The sequence below is a fragment of the Octopus bimaculoides genome, chromosome 29 (genome assembly GCF_046866305.1).
Source record: "Octopus bimaculoides isolate indiv1 chromosome 29, ASM4686630v1, whole genome shotgun sequence".
Classification (NCBI taxonomy): Eukaryota; Metazoa; Mollusca; class Cephalopoda; order Octopoda; family Octopodidae; genus Octopus; species Octopus bimaculoides.
The window spans coordinates 9,851,432-9,874,626 of NC_142956.1; the positions used below are offsets into that span (position 1 = coordinate 9,851,432).

At 38.6% G+C, this 23,195-nt stretch overlaps 1 protein-coding gene across 1 annotated transcript in view; it reads right to left on the bottom strand.

Moving 5' to 3' along the window:
- Positions 1-1,872: 1,872 nt before the first annotated feature.
- The window catches only part of LOC106877232 (uncharacterized), a 50,418-nt gene continuing 29,095 nt past the window's right edge, over positions 1,873-23,195 (bottom strand). Inside the window, exons 6-12 of the mRNA XM_089345515.1 lie at positions 20,822-20,919; positions 17,706-17,816; positions 15,417-15,536; positions 14,259-14,521; positions 13,435-13,626; positions 8,316-8,478; positions 1,873-2,054 (exon numbers count right to left, since the gene is read on the bottom strand). Coding sequence (XP_089201641.1) covers positions 2,007-2,054; positions 8,316-8,478; positions 13,435-13,626; positions 14,259-14,521; positions 15,417-15,536; positions 17,706-17,816; positions 20,822-20,919 — 995 coding nt within the window. The 3' untranslated portion in view covers positions 1,873-2,006. The remainder of the gene's footprint in view (positions 2,055-8,315; positions 8,479-13,434; positions 13,627-14,258; positions 14,522-15,416; positions 15,537-17,705; positions 17,817-20,821; positions 20,920-23,195) is intronic.

The following is a 23,195-nucleotide window of genomic DNA, read 5'->3' on the forward strand; positions in this document are numbered from 1 at the left end:
GCTATTCTACTTACTTTCTTATAGCAAGAAACAGCTAGGTTTCTTTCTGAGGTGTGGCTATGTAGTAAGAAGTTTGCTTCACAATCACATGGTTCTGGCTTCAGCCCCACTGCATGGCATTTTGGGCTAGTGTCTTCTATTGCAGTCTCAGGCTGACCAAAGCTTTGTGAATGGATTTGGTCGATGGAAACTGAAAGAAGCCAGTCACATATATACATGTACATATGTGTGTGTGTGTGTGTGTGTGTTTGTATCTGTATTTGTCCCCCAACCGCCACTTGACAACCAGTGCTGGTGTGCTTCCGTTCCAGTAACTTAGCAGTTTGATAAAATAGACCGATAAAATAAGTGCCCAGTTTTAAAAGAAATAAGTTCTGTGGTTCATTTGGTCAACTAAAACCCTTCAAAGCACTGCTCCAGCATGGCTGCATTCAAATGACTGAAAGAAGTAAAACGATAAAAGATAAAAGAAAAGATAATGTTTTCCATCTTTCAACATGTTTCCAGCCACTGAAACACATTCTCTCAAAGAGAACTATTTACAAACCTACACAAGTGAACATGTGAAAAACAAAACAGTTATTTTGAAAGGAGTGTCTATAAAACTAGCTTTTAAACACTGAATGGCTATGGGGATCCACCAGAATAAAATAATAATCAAAGGAGGTCTATGCAAGTAAAATAGCAAAATAGCAAATTGGGGATTTACAGTAGTATATTAAGGGTCATCATCATCATCATCGTTTAACGTCTGCTTTCCATGCTAGCATGGGTTGGACGATTTGACTGAGGACTGGTGAAACCAGATGGCTACACCAGGCTCCAATCTGATTTGGCAGAGTTTCTACAGCTGGATGCCCTTCCTAACGCCAACTACTCCGAGAGTGTAGTGGGTGCTTTTACGTGCCACCGGCACGAAGGCCAGTCGGGTGATACTGGCAACAGCCACACTCAAAATGGTGTCTTTTATGTGCCACCTGCTCGGAAGCCAGTCCAGCGGCACTGGCAACGATCTCGCTCGAATGTCCTTGCATGTGCCAGGGCACTTGTTTTAGGTGTATGTATTGCAGGAAACAGCTAGGTTTCTTTTTCTAATGTTTTACACAGACCAACTTAATGTGTGAAAAACAAAATAGGAATTTTGAAAGAAACAATTATAAAACTACATTTAAAACATATAATGGCTATAAGGCTTCACCAGAATAAAATAGGCATTAAAGGGGTTCACAAATAAAAAAAAGGGTTAAGCACCACTGACCTAAACCATTTATCATTGTTAACTAAGATAGCTTAGGGATTTGATTTTCTTTTTTTCCCCAAGACATCCTGACTAAAATACCCTTCATTACTTCTTTCTCTCTCTCTATTTCACTGATAAAATAAAAAATAATCTTCTGTAAAAAGATCACTCTCTTAAGTTTTTTCGCAGTTCTATCTAGAACTACCAACTAATTGACATTGGTAAATAAAACCAGATTGAATTACTGTTTTCTTCTGAAAATCTAACACTTCAGTGTTATGCTATCATCCATGTAATGATTGCTGCATAATCTACTAGTATTCGTTAGTGGAACAAGTAACAATTATGTAATTTATGATGATGTTATAATAAAAAAACAATTACACTGTTCAGTTTTATTCTACTCATTAAAATCCATCCAAATATACATACTCATGTATCTCCACCCACACAAGCATTTATGTCCCATGCCAGTATGAAAGATGATGATGATTATATATATATATATATATATATAGGAAAGTGTGTGTGTGTGTGTGTGTGTGTGTGCAAGAGACACACACAAACACACAGAAATAGACAGAAGCACACACACATATCAAGAAATATTTACAATTTGAAAATGATGTCTTTGATGTAGTAGTAGTAGATATAGTGGTAGTGGTGTTGTGATTGTAGCAGTGGTCAGCTTATTTGGTCTTCTTCAGAAATAGGTGGTACAGATGGTAGTAGCAGTGGTGGTACAGGGAAACTAAGAATGACCTCCTTAATCCACAACCAAGTTCTTCTTTAGAAAGAGATGGTATTTATCCAACTGTAATAATAAGAAAAAACAATAGAAATAATGATAATAATAATGGTGGTTTCAAATTTTGCCACAAGGGCAGCAGTTTTGCAAGAGGGGATGAGTTGATTACATTGACCCCAGTGTTCAACTGGTACTTATTTTATCAACCCTGAAAGCTTGAAAGGCAAAGTCAACCTTGGTGGAATTTGAACTCAGAATGTAAAGACAGACAAAATGCTGCTAAGCATTCTGCCTGGAGTGCTAACAATTCTGCCAGCTCACCACCTTATATCTATGTAAAGAAAAGTGAAATTCTGTCTGTCTGGGACCCGTGTATCTCAGTCTATATTTGCTCTACATAGACATATCGTACCTTTTTGGAATCAGGATGATCTCTGGATTGAAAATCTGATCTTCATTTAGTTCTTGAACATCCAGCATTGGGATCTGATGTAAGAGCATTTGGGCTGCTATTTCTAGCAGGTAAAGCGCCTCTCAGAGGTTTCAAACAGTTTACAAGAATTACCTCCCTTAGCTATTCTGTGTCAGAAAACTGACCAAACCTTTTGAATTTAATACCAAAACTTTGTGACAGTTACCTACAATAAAACATGATATCCTGTCTCAGAGAAAACTGACTGGAACTGTGAATTTCATACCCAAACTTTGTAAGTTCAAGACATATTTTCAATTCAGTTCATTTAAAACTAGAATTAATGTGAGCGGTTTCATGTTTGTGAGGTTTCAAAGTTCCATAGGGTTTGTGAATTGAAGCAGTCATAACGAAATATAGAAGTCGAAATTTCAGCCCAAATAGGACTTTTGGCAAAAAATTGACTTTCAACCCAGATCGGACATTCAACCTGATCAGATCTTCAATCAGACTTTTGGCCTGATTGGACTTTTGGCCTGATCTCACTTTTGGCCTGATTGGACTTTTGGCCTGATTGGACTTTTGGCCTGATCGGACTTTTGGCCTGATTGGACTTTTGGCCTGATTGGACTTCTGGCCTGATTGGACTTTTGGCCTGATTGGACTTTTGGCCTGATTGGACTTTTGGCCTGATTGGACTTTTGGCCTGATCAGACTTTTGGCCTGATTGGACTTCTGGCCTGATCAGACTTTTGGCCTGATTGGACTTTTGGCCTGATTGGACTTTTGGCCTGATTGGACTTTTGGCCTGATTGGACTTTTGGCCTGATCGGACTTTTGGCCTGATCAGACTTTTGGCCTGATTGGACTTTTGGCCTGATTGGACTTTTGGCCTGATTGGACTTCTGGCCTGATTGGACTTTTGGCCTGATCGGACTTTTGGCCTGATCGGACTTTTGGCCTGATCGGACTTTTGGCCTGATCGGACTTTTGGCCTGATCAGACTTTTGGCCTGATTGGACTTTTGGCCTGATTGGACTTCTGGCCTGATTGGACTTTTGGCCTGATCGGACTTTTGGCCTGATCGGACTTTTGGCCTGATTGGACTTTTGGCCTGATTGGACTTCTGGCCTGATTGGACTTTTGGCCTGATTGGACTTTTGGCCTGATCGGACTTTTGGCCTGATCAGACTTTTGGCCTGATTGGACTTTTGGCCTGATTGGACTTCTGGCCTGATTGGACTTTTGGCCTGATTGGACTTTTGGCCTGATTGGACTTTTGGCCTGATTGGACTTTTGGCCTGATCAGACTTTCGACTAGATTGAACTTTCAAACCACATTTGATTTTCAAACCAAAGATTGTATTTTAGATCTGATTCAAAGTTAAAGTGAGTTTCTGAAGTTCCATGGTGTGAATTGCGGAATTTCATTTCATACTCTTATAGAAATTGCTTTGGAAAAGCACTAAGACCAGAACTCTTAGGAAAAGAGAGAGAAGAGCAGCAGAGACATCAGAGGAGGCACAAGCAAGGAGAGAAGCAGATGCAGCTAGGAAGAGAAGATATAGAGGTGCAGAAGATGACAGTCAGACTTTCTTAAGGAGAGAGGCAGATGTTGCAAATCATAGAAAAGCAGGATCTTTAGAAACACCTGATCAAAGATATGCCAGGTTAGTGATAATCACAATCATGCCAAAAGCAGTGCAGCTTCTTTTCTGAGCCTGTCCAGCCTGGCTTTTCAATACAACTGCCACAGTGACTATTCGATTCATCCCAATATATCTATTCGATCAATGACCATTCAGTGTGAACATTGCAATGCCTTCAAATTCAAAGCTGGCTCTGAAGGAATATGTTGCAGTAAAGGAAAAATACACCTGGACGATCTACTAGCTCCTCCAGAGCCATTGTTATCACTTCTGGATGGGAACTCAGCTGAATCGAAACATGTTTTTCATCACATCAGAAGTAACAACAACTATTTTTCAATGACTTCATTTGGAGCCAAGGATGATACAATACCTGGATGGAAAACAACCTGCAAAATTAAGGGTCAAGTTTATCACAGGATTGGATCTCTTCAGCCACTTCCAAATGAGCTCAAGCAGTTTCTCTGAATCTACTTCATTGAAAATTACTAGAAACAGGTGGATGCAAAAAGAAATATTCCCCAGGAATTGGAATCGAATATCATTCTGGATCTTGAAGAATTGTTACATCAAGAGAATTCATGTGTCAAGGAGTTCAAGTCAGCAATGCAAAGAGGAGGTTCTGAGGACTTGAAAGTAATGATTAGATCAGACAAAAACTCCTTCTAGAGAACATAAAAGAAGATTTAATGCTACAACAAATGAAGTTGCCATTCTCATTGTAGCACAAGACTTTGACAAAAACAGAGACACAGCTCTCCAGAAACAGGATGGAACACTTCAAAATGTTGCAGACACTCACAGATCCTATGATGCTCTGCAGTATCCACTGATTTTTTTTGGCAAGGAACTGATGGGTACCACTGGACTGCAGACAAACAAGAAGATATCAGCCCAGGACTTTTATGCATAAAGAATCATGCTGAGGTAAAACAACTTCAACCATCTGCTCAGACTTGACCAATTGTTAAATCAGTTCTTTGTCAACATGCATGCCAAAATTGAATCTGAAACGCTTCTTTTTATCAAGTTGAATAAAAAAAAAAAGGCTGAGGACTTACATTTATCTCAGAGATGCAATACAAAATGATGGACATGCACACAATGCAGGACAAATAGCAATTCTTCCATCTTCATTTACTGGTGGTCCAAGATACATGCATGAGAGGGTTCAAGATGCACACACTTGTGTCAGAAACCTGATCTTTTCATCACCTTCAAGAGAACCTACTTAATGGACAGTCAGCAACAGGTAGACATAACATAGGGGTGAGCGTGTTCAAGCTTAGAGTTGAGCAGCTTATGGATTGTACTTCCAAAGGAGAAATATTTGGTGCTAAGAGATGTCACATGTATTCCATTGAATGGCAGAAAAGAGAATTGCCCCATGCTCATCTTCTGGTATGGCTGAAAGACAAGATCAAGCCAACAGATATTGATAGTTTCATCTCAGCTGAACTTCCAAATCCAGATGAGGATCTTGATCTGTTTGAAATTGTCAAGAAAAACATGATTCACAGTCCCTGTGGACCACTCAATGCAAATCCAAACTCACCTTGCATGGATGAGAACAAGTGCAGCCAGAATTATCCAAAGGATTTTGAAAAAGAAACTCAAACAGATACTGATGGCTATCCCACCTACAGAAGAACTCCTGAAGAAGGAGGATTTTCATTCAAGCTTCACAAAAATGGTCAGGAAATAATAGTAGATATCAAGTCTAGCAGAAGGCTTTGAAAGAAATATCAAGACTGGCAAGAAAAGCCATTGCATGGACAACACCTCAAATGAGCTGTGGAAGCTGATGGAGAATTGAGAAGAACCCATTGATGGCTGCAGAGTATTGGCTTGAAAGCTGAAACAGAAGGATTTATTTTAGTCACACAAGATCAGAGTATCCTCACTCAGAACTATCAAGCTAATGTCGCACATAATGAGGTAGACACAAAGTGTAAACTCTGCAATGACAAATTTGAGAATATTGACCACATTGTTGCCGGATGCTCAGTCCTTGCCCTACAGAATACAAAATTAGGCATGGTTCAGTTGACCAATACTTGCACTGGAGCATGTCGTAACTATGATATTCCACACTCTAAGAACTGGCATGAACACCATCCAGAGTCAGTCACTGACGGAGAGAATGTCACCATCCTATGAGATTATGGGATACATACAGACAGGTAAATAAATGCTAACAGACCAGACATAATCATCAAAGACCTAAGACAAAAACATGGCTGTTAACTGATATACCAGTGCCTACTGATAGAAACATCTCAGCAAAGGAATTTGAAAAACTCTTAAAATATAAGGACCTAGAGATTGAGATATCTAGGACGTAGCAATTAAAAATTAAAACCATTCAAGGTACCCTGGGAATGATCAAGAGAAGTACTGACGAATTTTTTTTATCAGATCCCAGGGAAACCAAACCATGCCTCCATACTAACAGAGAATGGGACAAGGCTGGCCCCTTTGAATTACAGGTACAACTCATTTCTACCAGCTGACTGGATTGGAGTAATATGAAATAAAGTGTTTCGTTCAAGGACACTGGTACTCTGTCAGTTATGACAACAAGGGTTCCAGGCCACATTGCACATGCATGCGCATGTGTTTTCACGAGTGTGCATACATATATGGGTTTGCTCTGCAACACTAGTTATGCATGCGTTTGGGGTTGTTGCGTAGACAAGTAATGAAGCAATCAAACTTGTAACTTAATCAAAGGTGGAAGAACAGCTCCCACTTCCTGCCCTTTTCAAAGTCTCTAAAACTGATAAATAAAAGGGAAGGAGGAGGACATCTTCACACTAGAGCCCTTGTGAGTTCCACTGTCACCCTCTCAAAACTCAGGTTGTGGTCATGTTAAACTGGACAATAAATTTAGATCTGCCAATTATGCTATGATTTATTTACCTTATAACGTGCAGGTGACACGTAAAAGCACCTACTACACTCTGACTGGTTGGCGTTAGGAAGGGCATCCAGCTGTAGAAACTCTGCCAAATTTAGATTGGAGCCTGGTGTTGCCATCCAGTTTTACCAGTCCTCAGTCAAGTCGTCCAACCCATGCTAGCATGGAAAGCGGACGTTAAACGATGATGATGATGATAACTATACAATTTGGCAAAAAGAAATTGACAGAGTAGGCATTATCATCATCATCCTCATTTAACATCTTCTATGCTGGCATGGGTTGGACAGTTTGACAGGACCCAGCCAGGTAGAAGATTACATCAGGCTACTGTATCTGTTTTAGCAGACTAAACAATAAGTGAAAGTAATTGGGAAGTATTTAATTGGTTAAATTCTTCAACAGTGCTCCAGCATTGTCTCAGTTAGCTGGCTAAAACAAAGAGTAAAAGAGCAAAGACTGCTATTCTCTAAGATGGAACGAGATGATTGGATGCAGCTGTTTGGAAGGTGGAAATGTGGCACAACTGATTGACCATGGAACCTGCTTTGGCAACAGTACTTTTTGGCAACAGTACTTTTTGGCACTGGAGGCAAACACACAAACACACATAAGTGTATGGTACATGCAGCAATATAGACAAGGCACAGGTATAGCTGAGTGGTAAGAAGCTTGCTTCCCAGCTGCATGTGTCAGGTTCAGTCCCATTGCATAGCATCTTGGGCACGTGCCTTCTGCTCTAGCCTCAGGCTGACCAAAAGCTTTGTGAGTGGAATTGGTAGATGGAAAACAAAAGAAGCCTGTCATATATATATATATATATAGGCACCTTGGGCAAGTGTCTGCTAATATAGCCTCAAGCTGACCAAAGCCTTGTGAGTGGATTTGAGAGATGGAAACTGAAAGAAGCCTGTAGTGTGTGCGCGCGCTGTCAGTGTTTGTCTCTGATCGCCACTTGACGACTTGTGTATGTTCCTGTAACTTAGCAGTCCAGCAAAAGAAGCTCATAAAATAAGTACCAGGCTTTAAAAAAAAAAGGTATTGGGGTTGATTCATTCAACTAAAAACTCTTGAAGATGAAGCCCCAGCATGGCCACAGTTCAACGGCTGAAACAAGTAAAAAGCTAAAAAGATATACTGAGTGAGAGAGAAAGAGGGAGAGGGAGAGAGAGAGAGAAAGAGGGAGAGAGAGAGAAAGAGGGAGAGAGAGAGAGAAAGAGAGCAAATGAAACACTAAAACACCTGAGGTCAAATAAGTTGAATCAACAATGCCAAACGGGCAGTGTCAAAACATCTCATTCCCCCACCAAGATACACTTGTCCTCTCCCCTTGCTCTGTAACTCACCTCTTGCAAAATGTCTGAGTAATTCTTGATGACAGTGTTGGTTGTCTTGGTGCACTTAGATGTAGAATCTTTCAAACTGTCCAGTAGCAGCTGCCTCGCTTTCAAGAATTCTTCCTTCTTCTGTATGGCTTTCTGCAGCGCTTCTCTAACACTCTTATTCTGTCTGGTGACCATGACAACAATGACAATGGTGATGATAATAGAAAGAGCAGGAAAGGGGATGTGTCCATGTGGGTGGTCATTGGAAATAAAAGCAGGAAACATATAGGATTTAAAATACAAAACAAAAATAAAGTATTTTTTTTTGTTATTAACAATTATTTTTATTATTATTATTATTATTATTATTATTATTATTATTATTATTATTAAGGTGACAAGTTATTCTGCCTTAGTTGACTTTGCCTTTCATCCTTTTGGGGTCGATGAAATAAATACCAGTTACGCACTGGCATTGATGTAATCGACTTAATCCTTTCCCCCAAACTTGAGGCCTTGTGCTTCCAGTAGAAAGGACTATAATGGGACTAGAAGGTTCCTGATACCTGTGGAGTATCTCCTTCTCCCATTACAATTATTTTTTGTAGTCTTAGGATTCTGGAACTTGAAGAAGAAGAAGAAGAAGCTTACAAGCGGATTCAGTTCAATGGTTGTTTATTTGCTTCTCATTTCACGGGGTTTGCTCCTGGCAACCATCTGTATGTCAGCACATAGTTCGGTAGCTCCGTTCACGAGAGGTACATTACCTCTGGAGATAAGGGGTAAAGTTAGAGCGGGTTAAGAATCAACCGTGTGCTGCTAGGTTGTAGTGTTGTTCAACATGAACACCAACATGAGAGAAGAGAATGGGTTGCTCAATACACCACCTTAAATAGATGTTGCCCACGAGAGCCTCGCTGTGGTCTCACGCATGGTTGTAGGTGAGATCTCGCTCTTGTCTTGGACCTGGCAATGGCTGCCGGCAAGATCTCGTACAAAATGGCGCTGGCTTCTTGTGTCACGCTACAGAATTATTAAGGTGGCAAGTTGGCAGAATCATTAGGCCTTGTGCCTATAGGGGAAAGGATCATTATTATTATTATTATTATTATAAAGGTAGTGACCTGGCAGAATTGTTAGCATGCTGATGTAGTTTTCACTTTATTTAATGACAATTTTGATACTTATAATTTTCAGCACCATGTAAAAAGCATCCATGCTGGTACCACATATTAAAAGTACCCATGCTGGCACCATGTAAAGGGCACCACATAAAAAAGCTGCTGTGCCAATGCTGTGTCAACAAGCATCCAGTCCACTCTGTAAAGTGGGTGGCATTAGGAAGGCTATCCGGCAGTAGAAACAATGTTAAAACAGACTATGGAACCAGGTGCAGTTCTTTAGCTGGCCACCTCCTGTCAAACCATCCAATCCATACCAGCATGGACAATGGACATTAAATGATGATGATGACACTTCTAAAGTGTTACACTACAATCTTAATGATGAAACTGCTTTTGATCTTTTTACTAATATTTTTTTTACTAACTGCAAAGGTTTCTAAACAAAAAAAAACAAGTTTTTCATTCAAACTTTCATTTCATATTTCAAAAAGAAAATCAGGCTAAGTTTATCAGCTGATGATCAGAAACAAGCAACTTGGACGACTGGAAATCAGAGCCTTTCAGTTATAATCACCATCACTTAACATCCGTTTTTCCATGCTGGCGTGGGCTGGATGGCTCAACAGGAGCTGAGCAGCTGAAGAACTGTTTAGGCGTGGTCTCTACAGCTGGATGCCCTTCCTAACACCAACCACTTTACAGAGTGCACTGGGTGCTTTTATGCAGCACCAGCATGGGTGCATTTTATTTGGTACCAGTACCTACGAGCCTACAAGACCAGGGATGTTCAGCCAGAGAGGGTTGCAGGGGACAAGCCTGTATGCAAGGATAATTATGCGTTTACTTAGCTTGACGTGTCTTTTCAAGCACTACAAACTGCCAGGAGTCTAGCTCCCCTGTCATCCCCTCTGTGAGTCCCAACACCTGCAGATCCTTTCTCACCACTTTGTGCCACGTCTACCTGGGTCTACTCCTTCCACATGTTCCCTCAACAATCAGAGATCAGCACCTCTTCATGCAACTGTCTCTTTTACTTGTTTCAGTCATTTGACTGCGGCCATGCTGGAGCACCGCCTTTAGTCGAGTAAATCGACCCCAGGACTTATTCTTTGGAGGCCTAGTACTTATTCTATCGATCTCTTTTGCCGAACCGCTAAGTTACGGGGACGTAAACACACCAGCATCGGTTGTCAAGCGATGTTGGGGGGACAAACACAGACACACAAACACACATACATATACATATATACGACGGGCTTCTCTCAGTTTCCGTCTACCAAATCCACTCACAAGGCTTTGGTCGGCCCGAGGCTATAGTAGAAGACACTTGCCCAAGGTGCCACGCAGTGGGATTGAACCCGGAACCATGTGGTTCGTAAGCAAGCTACTTACCCTATAGCTACTCCTACGCCTACTTACCACACAGCCACTCCTACGCCTATTGTTAACTATTTAGAATGATATTGTAGCGTTGGTGTGAGAAACCAGTTCTGGCCAGTTTTAACATAAAACAAGAACGTTTTGGCCGGATATGGCTGGTTTAAATGCAATAGCGTTAACTAAAACACAGTCAACAACATGGACTGGTTTGTGCAATTAGACAGTCAGGTCAGAAAAAATGAAGCAGTATCAGTGACATATTTATATTTATATTATCAGAGACATATTTTAACTAACCTAAAGTTTGCACATATAAATATAGAGGGTGAGTCAAAAGTAGCACCCAGTTTATAGGTATCATGCCTGTGTTATTACTGACAGTTTTGAAAGTTACTAAATCTGGATCACGTACCATGTTGTTAATACTCTTTGATATCCCAAACACATAAAACAAGAATTAGGAGTGAAAAGTTTCCCAATTGGGAGGTCATACATATCAACCCTAAAACAGGAATTCGGTGCTACTTTGACTTGACCAAAACTGCAACTGGACTGACAATACAAAGCTCCAAATGACCCATCCTTGTTTTTTCCTGTCCTTTTTTTGTATCGTCTGACGGTCCGGATGTTTTGTTGTTGCCTCTTACATTCTTGTTCCATTTTTTGTTTTGTTTATCATCATCATCATCGTTTAACGTCCGCTTTCCATGCTAGCATGGGTTGGACGATTTGACTGAGGACTGGTGAAACCGGATGGCAACACCAGGCTCCAATCTAAATTTGGCAGAGTTTCTACAGCTGGATGCCCTTCCTAACGCCAACCACTCAGAGAGTGTAGTAGGTGCTTTTACGTGTCACCCGCACGAAGGCCAGTTAGGCGATACTGGCAACGGCTACGCTCGAAATGGTGTCTTTTATGTGCCACCCGCACAAGAGCCAGTCCAGGGGCACTGGCAACGATCTCGCTCGGAAATCCTACGAAGGCCAGTCAGGCGGTACTGGCAACGGCCACGCTCAAAATGGTGCATCTTATGTGCCACCCGCACAAGAGCCAGTCTAGGGGCACTGGCAACGATCTCACTTGGCATATATATATATATATATATATATATATATATATATATATATATATATATATATATATATTCTTTTATTCTTGTTTCAGTCATTTGACTGCAGCACCACTTTGATGGCTTTTAATCGAATAAATTGACCCCAGAACGCGTAGTACTTATTCTATCAGTCTCTTTTGCAGAACTGCTAGATTACAGGGATGTAAACACACCAACACCAGTTGTCAATTGGTGACAAAAGGGACAAACAGAGACACAAAGACACACACACACACATACATATATATATATTTATACATATATTCTGAAAGAATGAAAGACAAAATTGACCTTAGCAGAATTTGGACTTGCCCAACGTTCCATGAAGTGGAACTGAACCTGGGACCATGTGGTTGGGAAGCAAGCTTCTTATCACACAGTCATGCCAGCACCTGTGTGTGTGTGTGTGTGTGTGTGTGTGTGTAAGTATGCATCTATATACACAAGATGTAGGTATGTACATATATGTATGTAAACATGCATATGCTTATATATCATTCGTATTATTATTTTTATATATATACACTCACACACACAAACATACATGGTGGGCTTCCACACAGTTTCCGTCCACCAAAGTTACTCACCAGGCATTGGTTGGCCTAGAGCTAAAGTAGAAGGCATATGTGCAAAGTGCTGTGGAGTGGGACTGAACCTGAAATCGCATGGCTACAAAACAAGCTTCTTAACCACAGTCATGACTTATGCTTTTTTTTTTTCTTTTTACCCCATTTTTAAAAATTAGTTCCCAAAAAGATGAAAGGCAATTTTGACTTTGATAGGATTTGAACTCTGGTGCAGATAGTCACAACAAACACATGGTGTCATCCAATTAAAAGCTCTCTAATGAGTCTTAGTCAATTTGGCTCCGAACAACAACAAAAACAACTGCAGCAGCAACGACAATGATGAAGACGGCGGTGGTGGTGGCAGAGAAAGAGGCAGAAGGAGAGTTGGAAGAAGAAGAAGAAGAAGAATTGGAAGAAGAAGAAGAAGAAGAAAAAGAGTTGGAAGAAGAATTGGAAGAAGAAGAAGAAGAATTGGAAGAAGAAGAAGAAGAAGAATTGGAAGAAGAAGAAGAATTGGAAGAAGAAGAAGAAGAATTGGAAGAAGAAGAAGAAGAAGAAGAAGAAGAAGAAGAAGAAGAAGAAGAAGAATTGGAAGAAGAAGAAGAATTGGAAGAAGAAGAAGAAGAAGAGTTGGAAGAAGAATTGGAAGAAGAAGAGTTGGAAGAAGAATTGGAAGAAGAAGAAGAAGAAGAAGAAGAAGGAGAAGAATTGGAAGAAGAAGAAGAAGAAGAAGAGTTGGAAGAAGAATTGGAAGAAGAAGAAGAAGAAGAAGAAGAAGAAGAAGAATTGGAAGAAGAAGAAGAAGAAGAATTGGAAGAAGAAGAAGGAGAAGAATTGGAAGAAGAAGAAGAAGAAGAATTGGAAGAAGAAGAAGAAGAAGAATTGGAAGAAGAAGAAGGAGAAGAATTGGAAGAAAGAAAGAAAGTAAAAAGAAAGAATAAAACTAAATACTCACTGATCTTGTGCAGAAGAATGAGCATCTAAGTCACGTAAACGAATTCTCTTCTGAGTCTGGAAATTTTCAAGTCTCTCCTGGATGAGTGCTTGGGCATCAACCAATTCGCTCTGTTGTAACTGGAATGACTTCAACTTCATGGAATTCACAACGCTCAGCTTCATAGATGCTTTAATCTCATTCTTGATTTCCCTGTTCATGGCAGGTGAATAATTATGATGGTAATAAAAATTAGATGGCAACAACAATTAGGAGAACAAGTCCAACAAATACACACACACAGATGGCTTTCAGTGAGTTTCTATTTATTCTTCTTTAACAAGAATAAATATGGGCAGGCATGGTGAAGTGGTGGTGGAATGTTACCGTAGACAGGGCCATTAGAGCAAAGAAACAGGCCCTGAAAACCTGGAAGAGTTGGGGTGTTTTCAAGGGAGATAATCAAAGACTGTAACATTGTAATACTTCATGTAAAGTAAATATAACAAATGAAAAATCCTTCAAGAATCCATAAAAATTCCCGGATCACTACCAAAATTTCATCATATGTTCCTTGTGTCATTACCAACTTTTCCTGCAAGTTTCATCAAATACTGTTCACAACTTTTTGAGTTATTTTGCACACAGACGGACAAACCAACGTCGATAAAAACCTCCTTCTTTGGCGGAGGTAACTACTATATCATACATTAGATAATGTAGTCCTAGATAGATCTGAATAAAAGATGGAATGGAGTTGGAACATCTCTGATCATAGGTCTGCTGGATCAGGACTAACCCTGGGCTAAACTACAACATAACTATAGCAAAAAACTCTGACTCACTCATGTTTTTGCATATCCTCTTCCATGGTTTGCAGGAGATGTAAGGTCTGCTCTTGCATGTGCTCAGAGTTCTTCATGTTGCTCACCTTGTTGCTGTAATCTGACAAATTACTCTCTTTCCTCTGGATCTCTTCCTTCATCTTCTCCACCTTCTCCTTCATTGATTTCATCTTTTCCTTCGTCTTCTCAGGAGACTGAACAATGTTCTGTTGCAACTTCTCTTTCTGCTGCTTCAATTTCACAATTTCACAATTTGTCTGAGCCTGCATAGTTATTAATAATAATAATAATAATAATAATAATAATAATAATAATAATAATAATCATCATCATCGTTTAGCATCCACTTTCCATGCTGGCATGGGTTGGATGGTTTGACTGAGGACTGGAGAGCCAGATGGCTGCACCAGGCTCCAATTTGATCTGGCTGAGTTTCTACAGCTTGATGCCCTTCCTAACGCCAACCACTCTGAGGGTGTTGTGGGTGCTTTTACGTACCAGTCAGGTGGTACTGGCAACGGCCATGCTCAAATGGTGTTTTTTTACATGCCACCTGCACAGAAACCAGTCCAGCGGCACTGGCAACGACCTTGCTCAAATGTTGTTTTTCACATGCCAGTAAGGCAACGCTGGTAACAATCACGCTCGAAAGGTGCTTTTTACGTGCCACCATCATGGCAGCCAGTTAGCGACCCTGGCAACGATCACACTCGGATGGTGCTCTTAACGTTTCACTAGCACGGATGCCAGTCAAGCAGTGCTGTCATCAGCCACGTCAGCATGATGATGATGATGATAATAATAATGATCGTTTCTACTAAAAGCACAAGGCCTGAAATTTGTGGGGATGGGGAAAGTTGATCACATCAACCCCAGTACTTGACTGGTACTTAATTTATTGATCCCGAAAGGATGAAAGGTAAATGTGACCTCAGTGGAATTTGAACTCAGAACATAAAGACAGACGAAATACTACTAAACATATTGCTCAGGATGCTAACGATTCTGCCAGCGGGCCACCACCATAATAATGATGATGATGATGATGATAACAACAACAACAATCCTAGATACACTATGTCTGAATAACAGATGGGATGGTCGCAGTTGGAACACCTTAGATTATAGGCCTGCCAGAGTTAAACAACATCCTCTTACCTTCACGGCTCTAATTTCCGCAGTCTTGGCCCTTCGTTCTGCTATGACCTGCAATATTTCCTGGCTCTCTCCCTGGATTGCACTTATTTTCTCTCTCATTTCCTCTGAATCCTTCATCAACTGATGCCCAAAGAGAACAATTACCATTATAATAATAATAGCAATAATAATAATAATAATAATAATAATAATAATAACAATAATAATAATAATAATAGTAATAATAATAGTAATAATAATAATAATAATAATAGTAATAATAATAATAATAGTAATAATAATAATAATAGTAATAATAATAATAATAATAATAATAATAGTAATAATAATAATAATAGTAATAATAATAATAATAGTAATAATAATAATAATAATAATAATAATAATAGTAATAATAATAATAATAGTAATAATAATAATAATAATAATAGTAATAATAATAATAATAATAAGAAGAAGAAGAAGAAGAAAAAGAGGCTCAGTTGTTTGTTACAGATTAACTACTAAGATACAAGTTAAAGCATCTAACTTGTTTCTCATTCACCACCATTAATATCATTCTCCATATCCACATGTTACACTGCCCCCACCACCACCACCTCCCATGCCCAGACCACCAAATTATTTCTCCTCATGTATTACACCTGTTATTTATCTCCTTAATCCACTCCCACACCCTACCTAAACACATCGTCTCTCTTCTCCTCACTGTCAACTGTATCATCACTACCCTAAGCCTCCCCAAACACATCATCTCTCTTCTCCCCACTGCCAACAGTATTATTACTATCATACTGTTAGTGTCCCTATGGCTCTCCCAGGTCATGCATTCTTTGCCCTTCAACCCTTTTCCAGGCTTTACAGAGGTGACTGCCCTTCTTTTATACAATCTCTTCTTTTATACAGTCTTGCCACCCATTCTTCACCTGGCAAAGACTGATTTACAAGCATCTATCTATCTTGTTGTCTGGTGAGGATGTAATTCATCTTGTTTATGGGCCTTCCACATTGATAGGTGATCAGGTGGCTAGTTGGTTTCCAGGTCATTAAATCATTTGAAGCACGGAACTCCAGTATTCTTGTTTCTACCTCATTTCTACAGCCAAATCTGTAACTTCCATGCATACCATGAAATCCACGGCAATGTTGCCCAATGTGTCCATTGAAGTTATCAAGCCACAATAATCAAGTCTCAGTCATTGCGGAGGTATCTCAGCAAAAAGATTTAATAAAATTGGTCCTTCTTATCATCGGCCAGCCCAGACGATAGAGCATACACAGAGGTAGATGTAACTTGATTTATCTAAGATTAATCTCTGCTTAACTACCTTTGTCTGCCTCATCAAAATGGTGATAACGATAGACAGACACGCAGATATTTATGGATAGATAAACATATATATTGGTATACAGAGACAATCAGACAGACATGAGGTGGCATCAAAAACCTCCCTGACTAGTTCTGTAGCGTGTCCACAGATGACAGCACGCGATTGCATACAGAGTGAGAGCTAGCAGTGACTTTCATTTGTGTTTTTGTTATCACATGTATGCTGTAATGATTTTGTTATGGACAGGAAGAGCCAATGTGAAATTTTGTGTTAAACTTGGGAAGTCTGCTACAGAGGCATTGAATCTGTTTCAACAAGCTTATGGTGACAAGGCAATGTTTGAAGTGGCACGGGCAATTCAAAAGTGGAAGAATGTCTCTGGAAGACAATGAGCGATCTGGAAGACGTGCTACAAACGTCACTCCTGGAAATGTGGTATTGTGCATTGAGAATTTGTTCTTTAGGGCCAGACCATCAATCAAGAGTTCTACTGCAATGTTTTGAAGTGTTTAAGGGAAGACATTCAATGAAAACAACCAGATCTGTGCAGCACAAAGAACTGGATTCCTCACTACGACAATGCACCATCAACGTGAGTTTCTCACCAAAAACAACATGGCATCGTTTCCACCCTATTCACCAGTTTTAGCACCTGCAGACTTCCATCTCTTCCCCACGATGAAAATGCAACTCAAGTTTCACCGTTTAAACACTGTTGTCCAGATCATGAGTGAATCGCAGAAGATCCTCAACTCACTTACAGGAAACTACTTTCAGACTGATTCCAAGTGGCAGAAATGCCGAGACTGGAATATTGTGGCACAAAGTGACTATTTTGAAGGAGAAGATGTTAAAACTTAGATAAATAAGTTATTTTTTTTTAAACGTAACTAGTCTGGGAACCTTCTGATACCACCTCACACACACACACACACAGAAATAAAAGAAGACAACTAACAGATTCCCTTTCTGGTTCATTCTTTGCTTGTATCTGAAGGGCAATTTCCAATTTTTTCTTACTTTCTTCATTATTCTTGAGCAATTCACTGTGTTGCATCTTCCTGGTTTCCTTTTGGAGAGAAAGAGAAAGAGGTAACAATGTAGTAAATGATAATATTGTTTAACCCTAGGTCAATCCAGATGGGTCTAGCAGTGACCGTCCTACCTCATTGTGTATCTAAAACTTTTACATGTTTCAATTGTTTGTATGTATGTATGTATGTATGTATATTTGTGTGTATATATATATATATATATATATATATATATATATCATTATGTCATATATATTACTTTTTATAAAATATAATAAAATAGATTATTTATATATGTTTATCTATAGGTGTAGTATGGTAAGAAGCTTCCTTTCCAACCACATGGTTCTGGGTTCAGTCCAAATGTGTGGCACCTTGGGCAAGTGTCTTCTACTATAGCCTGGGGCCAGCCTTGTAAGTGGATTTGGTAGATAAAACTGAAAGAAGCCTGTCACATATATGTATATAATTACTTATGCAGATATTGTGTAAGAAGGAAACAGCCAGTGTTTTTTTATGTAGTAACTTGATTCTTTATTATACTGGTACTAACAAATACATATTAATTACAGAACAGTGTTAAGATAGAAACATAATTGGAGTGGTATTCAGTCTTGTAAAGGATCAAGTTCATGTTACCAAGCTTGTTTCCATTAGAAGAAATTTGAATTGTTTGATGTTATAGCTTGGAATATTGGCAGTGACGGGGGTGAAATTAAACCAATATTTGTAGGATATATATACATACACCCACGCAAGATCATATATATATATATATATATATAAACACACACATACATACATACATAATTATATGTATAAAAATTTAGTATTGCTTTGGTATTAAAGCTTGATAGTTGTTGAAGACAATAATAAAACTTGTTCAAAAAGCAATCTGAGGCTCATGTCAGCTTTGAGGAATTTCAGCTCTTTAAAACTAGTTATTATATAATGACTAATTTTAAAATTTTGGGAAAAAAAAAAAAACCCACCCAGCTCTGCAGGTTGGCAATAATTTTGTGTTTCTTTTTTTTTCTCTCTCTCCACACATACATACACATATGGATAAGTGAAGCAAACACACATTTTTAGCCCTACTGTGAAAAGTAGGTAATGTAGTTAAACTATATTTTTCTGCCTCTATGTGTCCATTAAAAGATATAAACCTAATTAATCTTATCATATTTTACAGCTATTAAGTAATTTCCATAGCCAATGAAGGTAATATTATCCCAACTAGGGAAGACCAACTTAGTTTTATCCAAGGTTGTGTATAGTATAAACAGTTATAAGCTACTACCCTCTCAGAAAAATGAGTAACTGATCTCTGAGGAAGTGGTAAACATCCACTTACAAGGCTGGCCCAAGACTATAGTACAAGACACTTGCCCAAGGTGCCACACATTTGGACTGAACCCAGAACCATGTGGTTGGAAAGGAAGCTTCTTACCATACAGCCACAACTACGCCTATGGATAAACATATATAAATAATCTATTTTATTATATTTTATAAAAAGTAATATATATGACATAATGAGATATATATATATATATATATATATATATATATATATATGTTGTTGTATTTGGGGATGGTCATATTGCCAGTTTAGCCAATAAAAACACACGCACCGTATATTTGGTGTTAATTTGCTTCAGCTTTATATTACATTACATTACATTAATCCTATTTCGGCCAGAGTTCTTTCGTCACACTTCTGTGACCTCATCAGTGGTCCTTTGCTTTCTTCTTTCTTATGTGTGTCTCACCTTGCTAACTATCAGCCATTTTGTATTTTGTATTCCTATTGTATGTGTCTACGCATGCGTATCCCTCAATGTGTGTCTATGTTTTGTAAGTGCATGTGTGTGTATGGGGAGTGCCTGTATTATCTATATCCTCTGTTAATACATGTTCGTTTGTTTTTGTTTTTATTTATTTATTTGTTCATGTGTTTATACCTACTTTTTTTTTTTTTTTTTCACTGATGAGGTCACAGAAGTGTGACGAAAGAACTCTGGCCGAAATAGGATTAATGTAATATAATGTAATATAAAGCTGAAGCAAATTAACACCAAATATACAGTGTGTGTGTTTTTATTGGCTAAACTGGCAATATGACCACCCCCAAGTACAACAACATCTGTTTCAACACACGATTTCACATCAAAAATCTTGCAAAACAAATATATATATATATATATATATATATATATATATATATATGACCGAGACCTTTGGAAATGTGCTGACTACTGACCGAGACCTTTGGAAATGTGCTGTGCGTGAGAAGACCCGGCAAGCCAAGTAAGATCGTTGCCAGTGCCCCTGGACTGGTTCTTGTGCGGGTGGCACATGAGATGCACCATTTTGAGCGTGGCCGTTGCCAGTACCGCCTGACTGGCTCCCGTAGGATTTTCGAGCGAGATCGTTGCCAGTGCCCCTGGACTGGCTTGTGCGGGTGGCACATAAAAGACACCATTTCGAGCGTGGCCGTTTTCGTACGGGTGACACGTAAAAGCACCCACTACACTCTCTGAGTGGTTGGCATTAGGAAGGGCATCCAGCTGTAGAAACTCTGCCAAATTAGACTGGAGCCTGGTGTTGCCATCCGGTTTCACCAGTCCTCAGTCAAATCGTCCAACCCATGCTAGCATGGAAAGCGGACGTTAAACGATGATGATGATGATATATATATATATATATATATATATATATATATATATATATATCATTATGCAGCATCTTTGGTTGATTGAAACTTTCTGGATGGAACTGGTAGATGGAAACTGAAAGAAGTGTGTGTGTGTGTGTGTGTGTGTGTGTGTGCGCACACGCGCTTGTTTGTTTGCTTCCACTATGTCTGAATAAATGTCAAAATGGTCACAACTAGAACATCTTTCATCACAGGTCTGCTGAATCAAGGCTTAGCAACTGCAACTATAGACACTAATACAAACTGCTATAGTATACTTTAGATAATGTGTCACAACAACAGCATACAACAAGAAAGCATCAACCGTCCATCAACACTTACTATTTTCTCCAGAATTTCTTGAATGAGGCCATCATGGCTTGATTTGAATCGGAGGAAGTTGATACATGCACTGCTGATCACAATAAGCCTTTTTGGACCTAGTAAAATAGAATCATATCCATGTGTTTGGGATGTATACATATACACATTATTGTCGTTTTGCTTAGACATTGCAATACTAATAACCTGATGTTAGAACTCAATCTACAAATGCTTCAGAACAAAGCATCTGTCCAGTATAGAGCAGTAATAAGAAATATTGGAGTGACAAAGGAATAAACAATTATGTTTCTGCTGTAAGTTGCAATGCACTCATAGCTGAGTGCTTGCTTGAAGCTCTGATGAAGCTATTACAGTGTTTTACATGTTAGATAGACATGTAGGAAATGCCCTATTTGAAATTCTACAGATAGAGAAATGAAAGAATACAAATTTATACATTTGGATGAAGCATTTATATTTAGTCAGAAACCTGGAGCAGTAGAGACAGATGGTGTGAAGGAAGGAAGAACAAATCAGTTTTTTACAGAAAAATGAAAAAGAAGGAATGTCACACACAGACACACACACACACGTTAAAAACATAATAAATGCACAAACTAACAAGAAGTAGACACAGAAGGTCACAGACTCCTCATCAGTTACCGGCCAGAGGGTCAAATGCAAATTCATGCCTGTCTGGTAGTGCCAACACCGAAAATGCCACTGGGAATTAGCAAGTCAAAAAACAAGGCAGAGCATGAACAACCAGACAAGAACTGAACAACTATACAAGATAGAAAGTTAACATACAAATGTGGAATAAATATAATTCAAGACAAGACATTTAGTGTACAGACAAGGGACAGAGATGAAACAAACAGGACAACTGTGGGCATATGAAGGAACTGAAAAAAATAAACAAAATAAAATAAAGCCTTAGGGCTGGATAGGAGATGATATATATATATATATATATATATATATATGAGTGGTTGGCGTTAGGAAGGGCATCCAGCTGTAGAAACTCTGCCAAATTAGATTGGAGCCTGGTATTGCCATCCGGTTTCACCAGTCCTCAGTCAAATCGTCCAACCCATGCTAGCATGGAAAGCGGACGTTAAACGACGATGATGATGATGATGATGATAATTGAGATTCAGTTGAATCAGGTACTTAAGTTGAAGCACCAAGTCAGTGCACTATTATCCGTACAACTCAAAGTAAGGTGAATAAAATCAAAATAAGCAACAGGATATCAAGAGGTGATGCAGTATGACCGTTTCAAGCAGCTCCATTTAACTGAACAATGCAATCATTACATCAATTTAAATGCAGAGCTATCCTCAGCTGCATAAATAAATAAATAGAATTTTTAATCAGTTGGACACATTAATATAATTTTGCTCAAATTCTCTAACAGAGCAAGAAGACGGAGAAAGTCCATGTTGCTACTAATGTAGCTCAGAATATACTACACTTCTAAGAACTTTATGAAGTTTGTTAGGGTCATTGTTTGTAAAGGATTGTGATTCACTTTTAATTTATTAGTCTTTTTTTTATCAACTACCAAATCTGAGGCTAGGGGATAGTGTCTGTTTAGAATGGATAGACAGAGTGAGTTGACAGTTTATAGTTGGATATGGTCATAAATATTGTCAGGATTTTAGGATTTGTATAAGTAACTGTCTATAAAGGAGGCTGGGTAGGGGAAGACCCTAAATCAGGGTGTTAATTACCAGATAAAGGGGCAAGACGCTAATAAAACCTATGATGTTAATACAGAGGAAATTATCATGGAGTACTATGGATGATTGTATATAAACAATATTGTTATGCTGTATAAAGAAAAATTTAAGATTACTGAAAATGATATTATAACCAGAATAGATAAACTGTGTATATATACCAATTTTCAACACTAGAAAGGGAAGATTACATAGAATTGGTTTAATATTCATACCTGTACTTAATTATTTACTTATAAGGTGGTTTCTATAAAGATTACTCTGGTTATTTACTTATGGAATACTGGGGTGATAAATTATGCTATCTTTATATTAGTTGTAAGCTAAGAATCAGAAAAAAAAAATCAGAAAAATAAGTTGCACACAGATACATACATATATTTAACTATGTGCACACATGCAAATATGCACAAATATGTGTACTTTATTATGGGCATGCTATAATCAACTCTTCAAGACTTAAGTAACTAGAAAGTTTATATTTCTCTTTAGGAACATTAATAACTTATAAGAGATAAGAGGTTAAGAGGTAAAGATATCAAAATAAGAAATTATAGAGTACATTATAGAATTTATAGGGTACATCGTGGTATGTTGATTTTTGTTTATTTTTTATGTGTCTCGACCATACGTGTACTGATGAACAA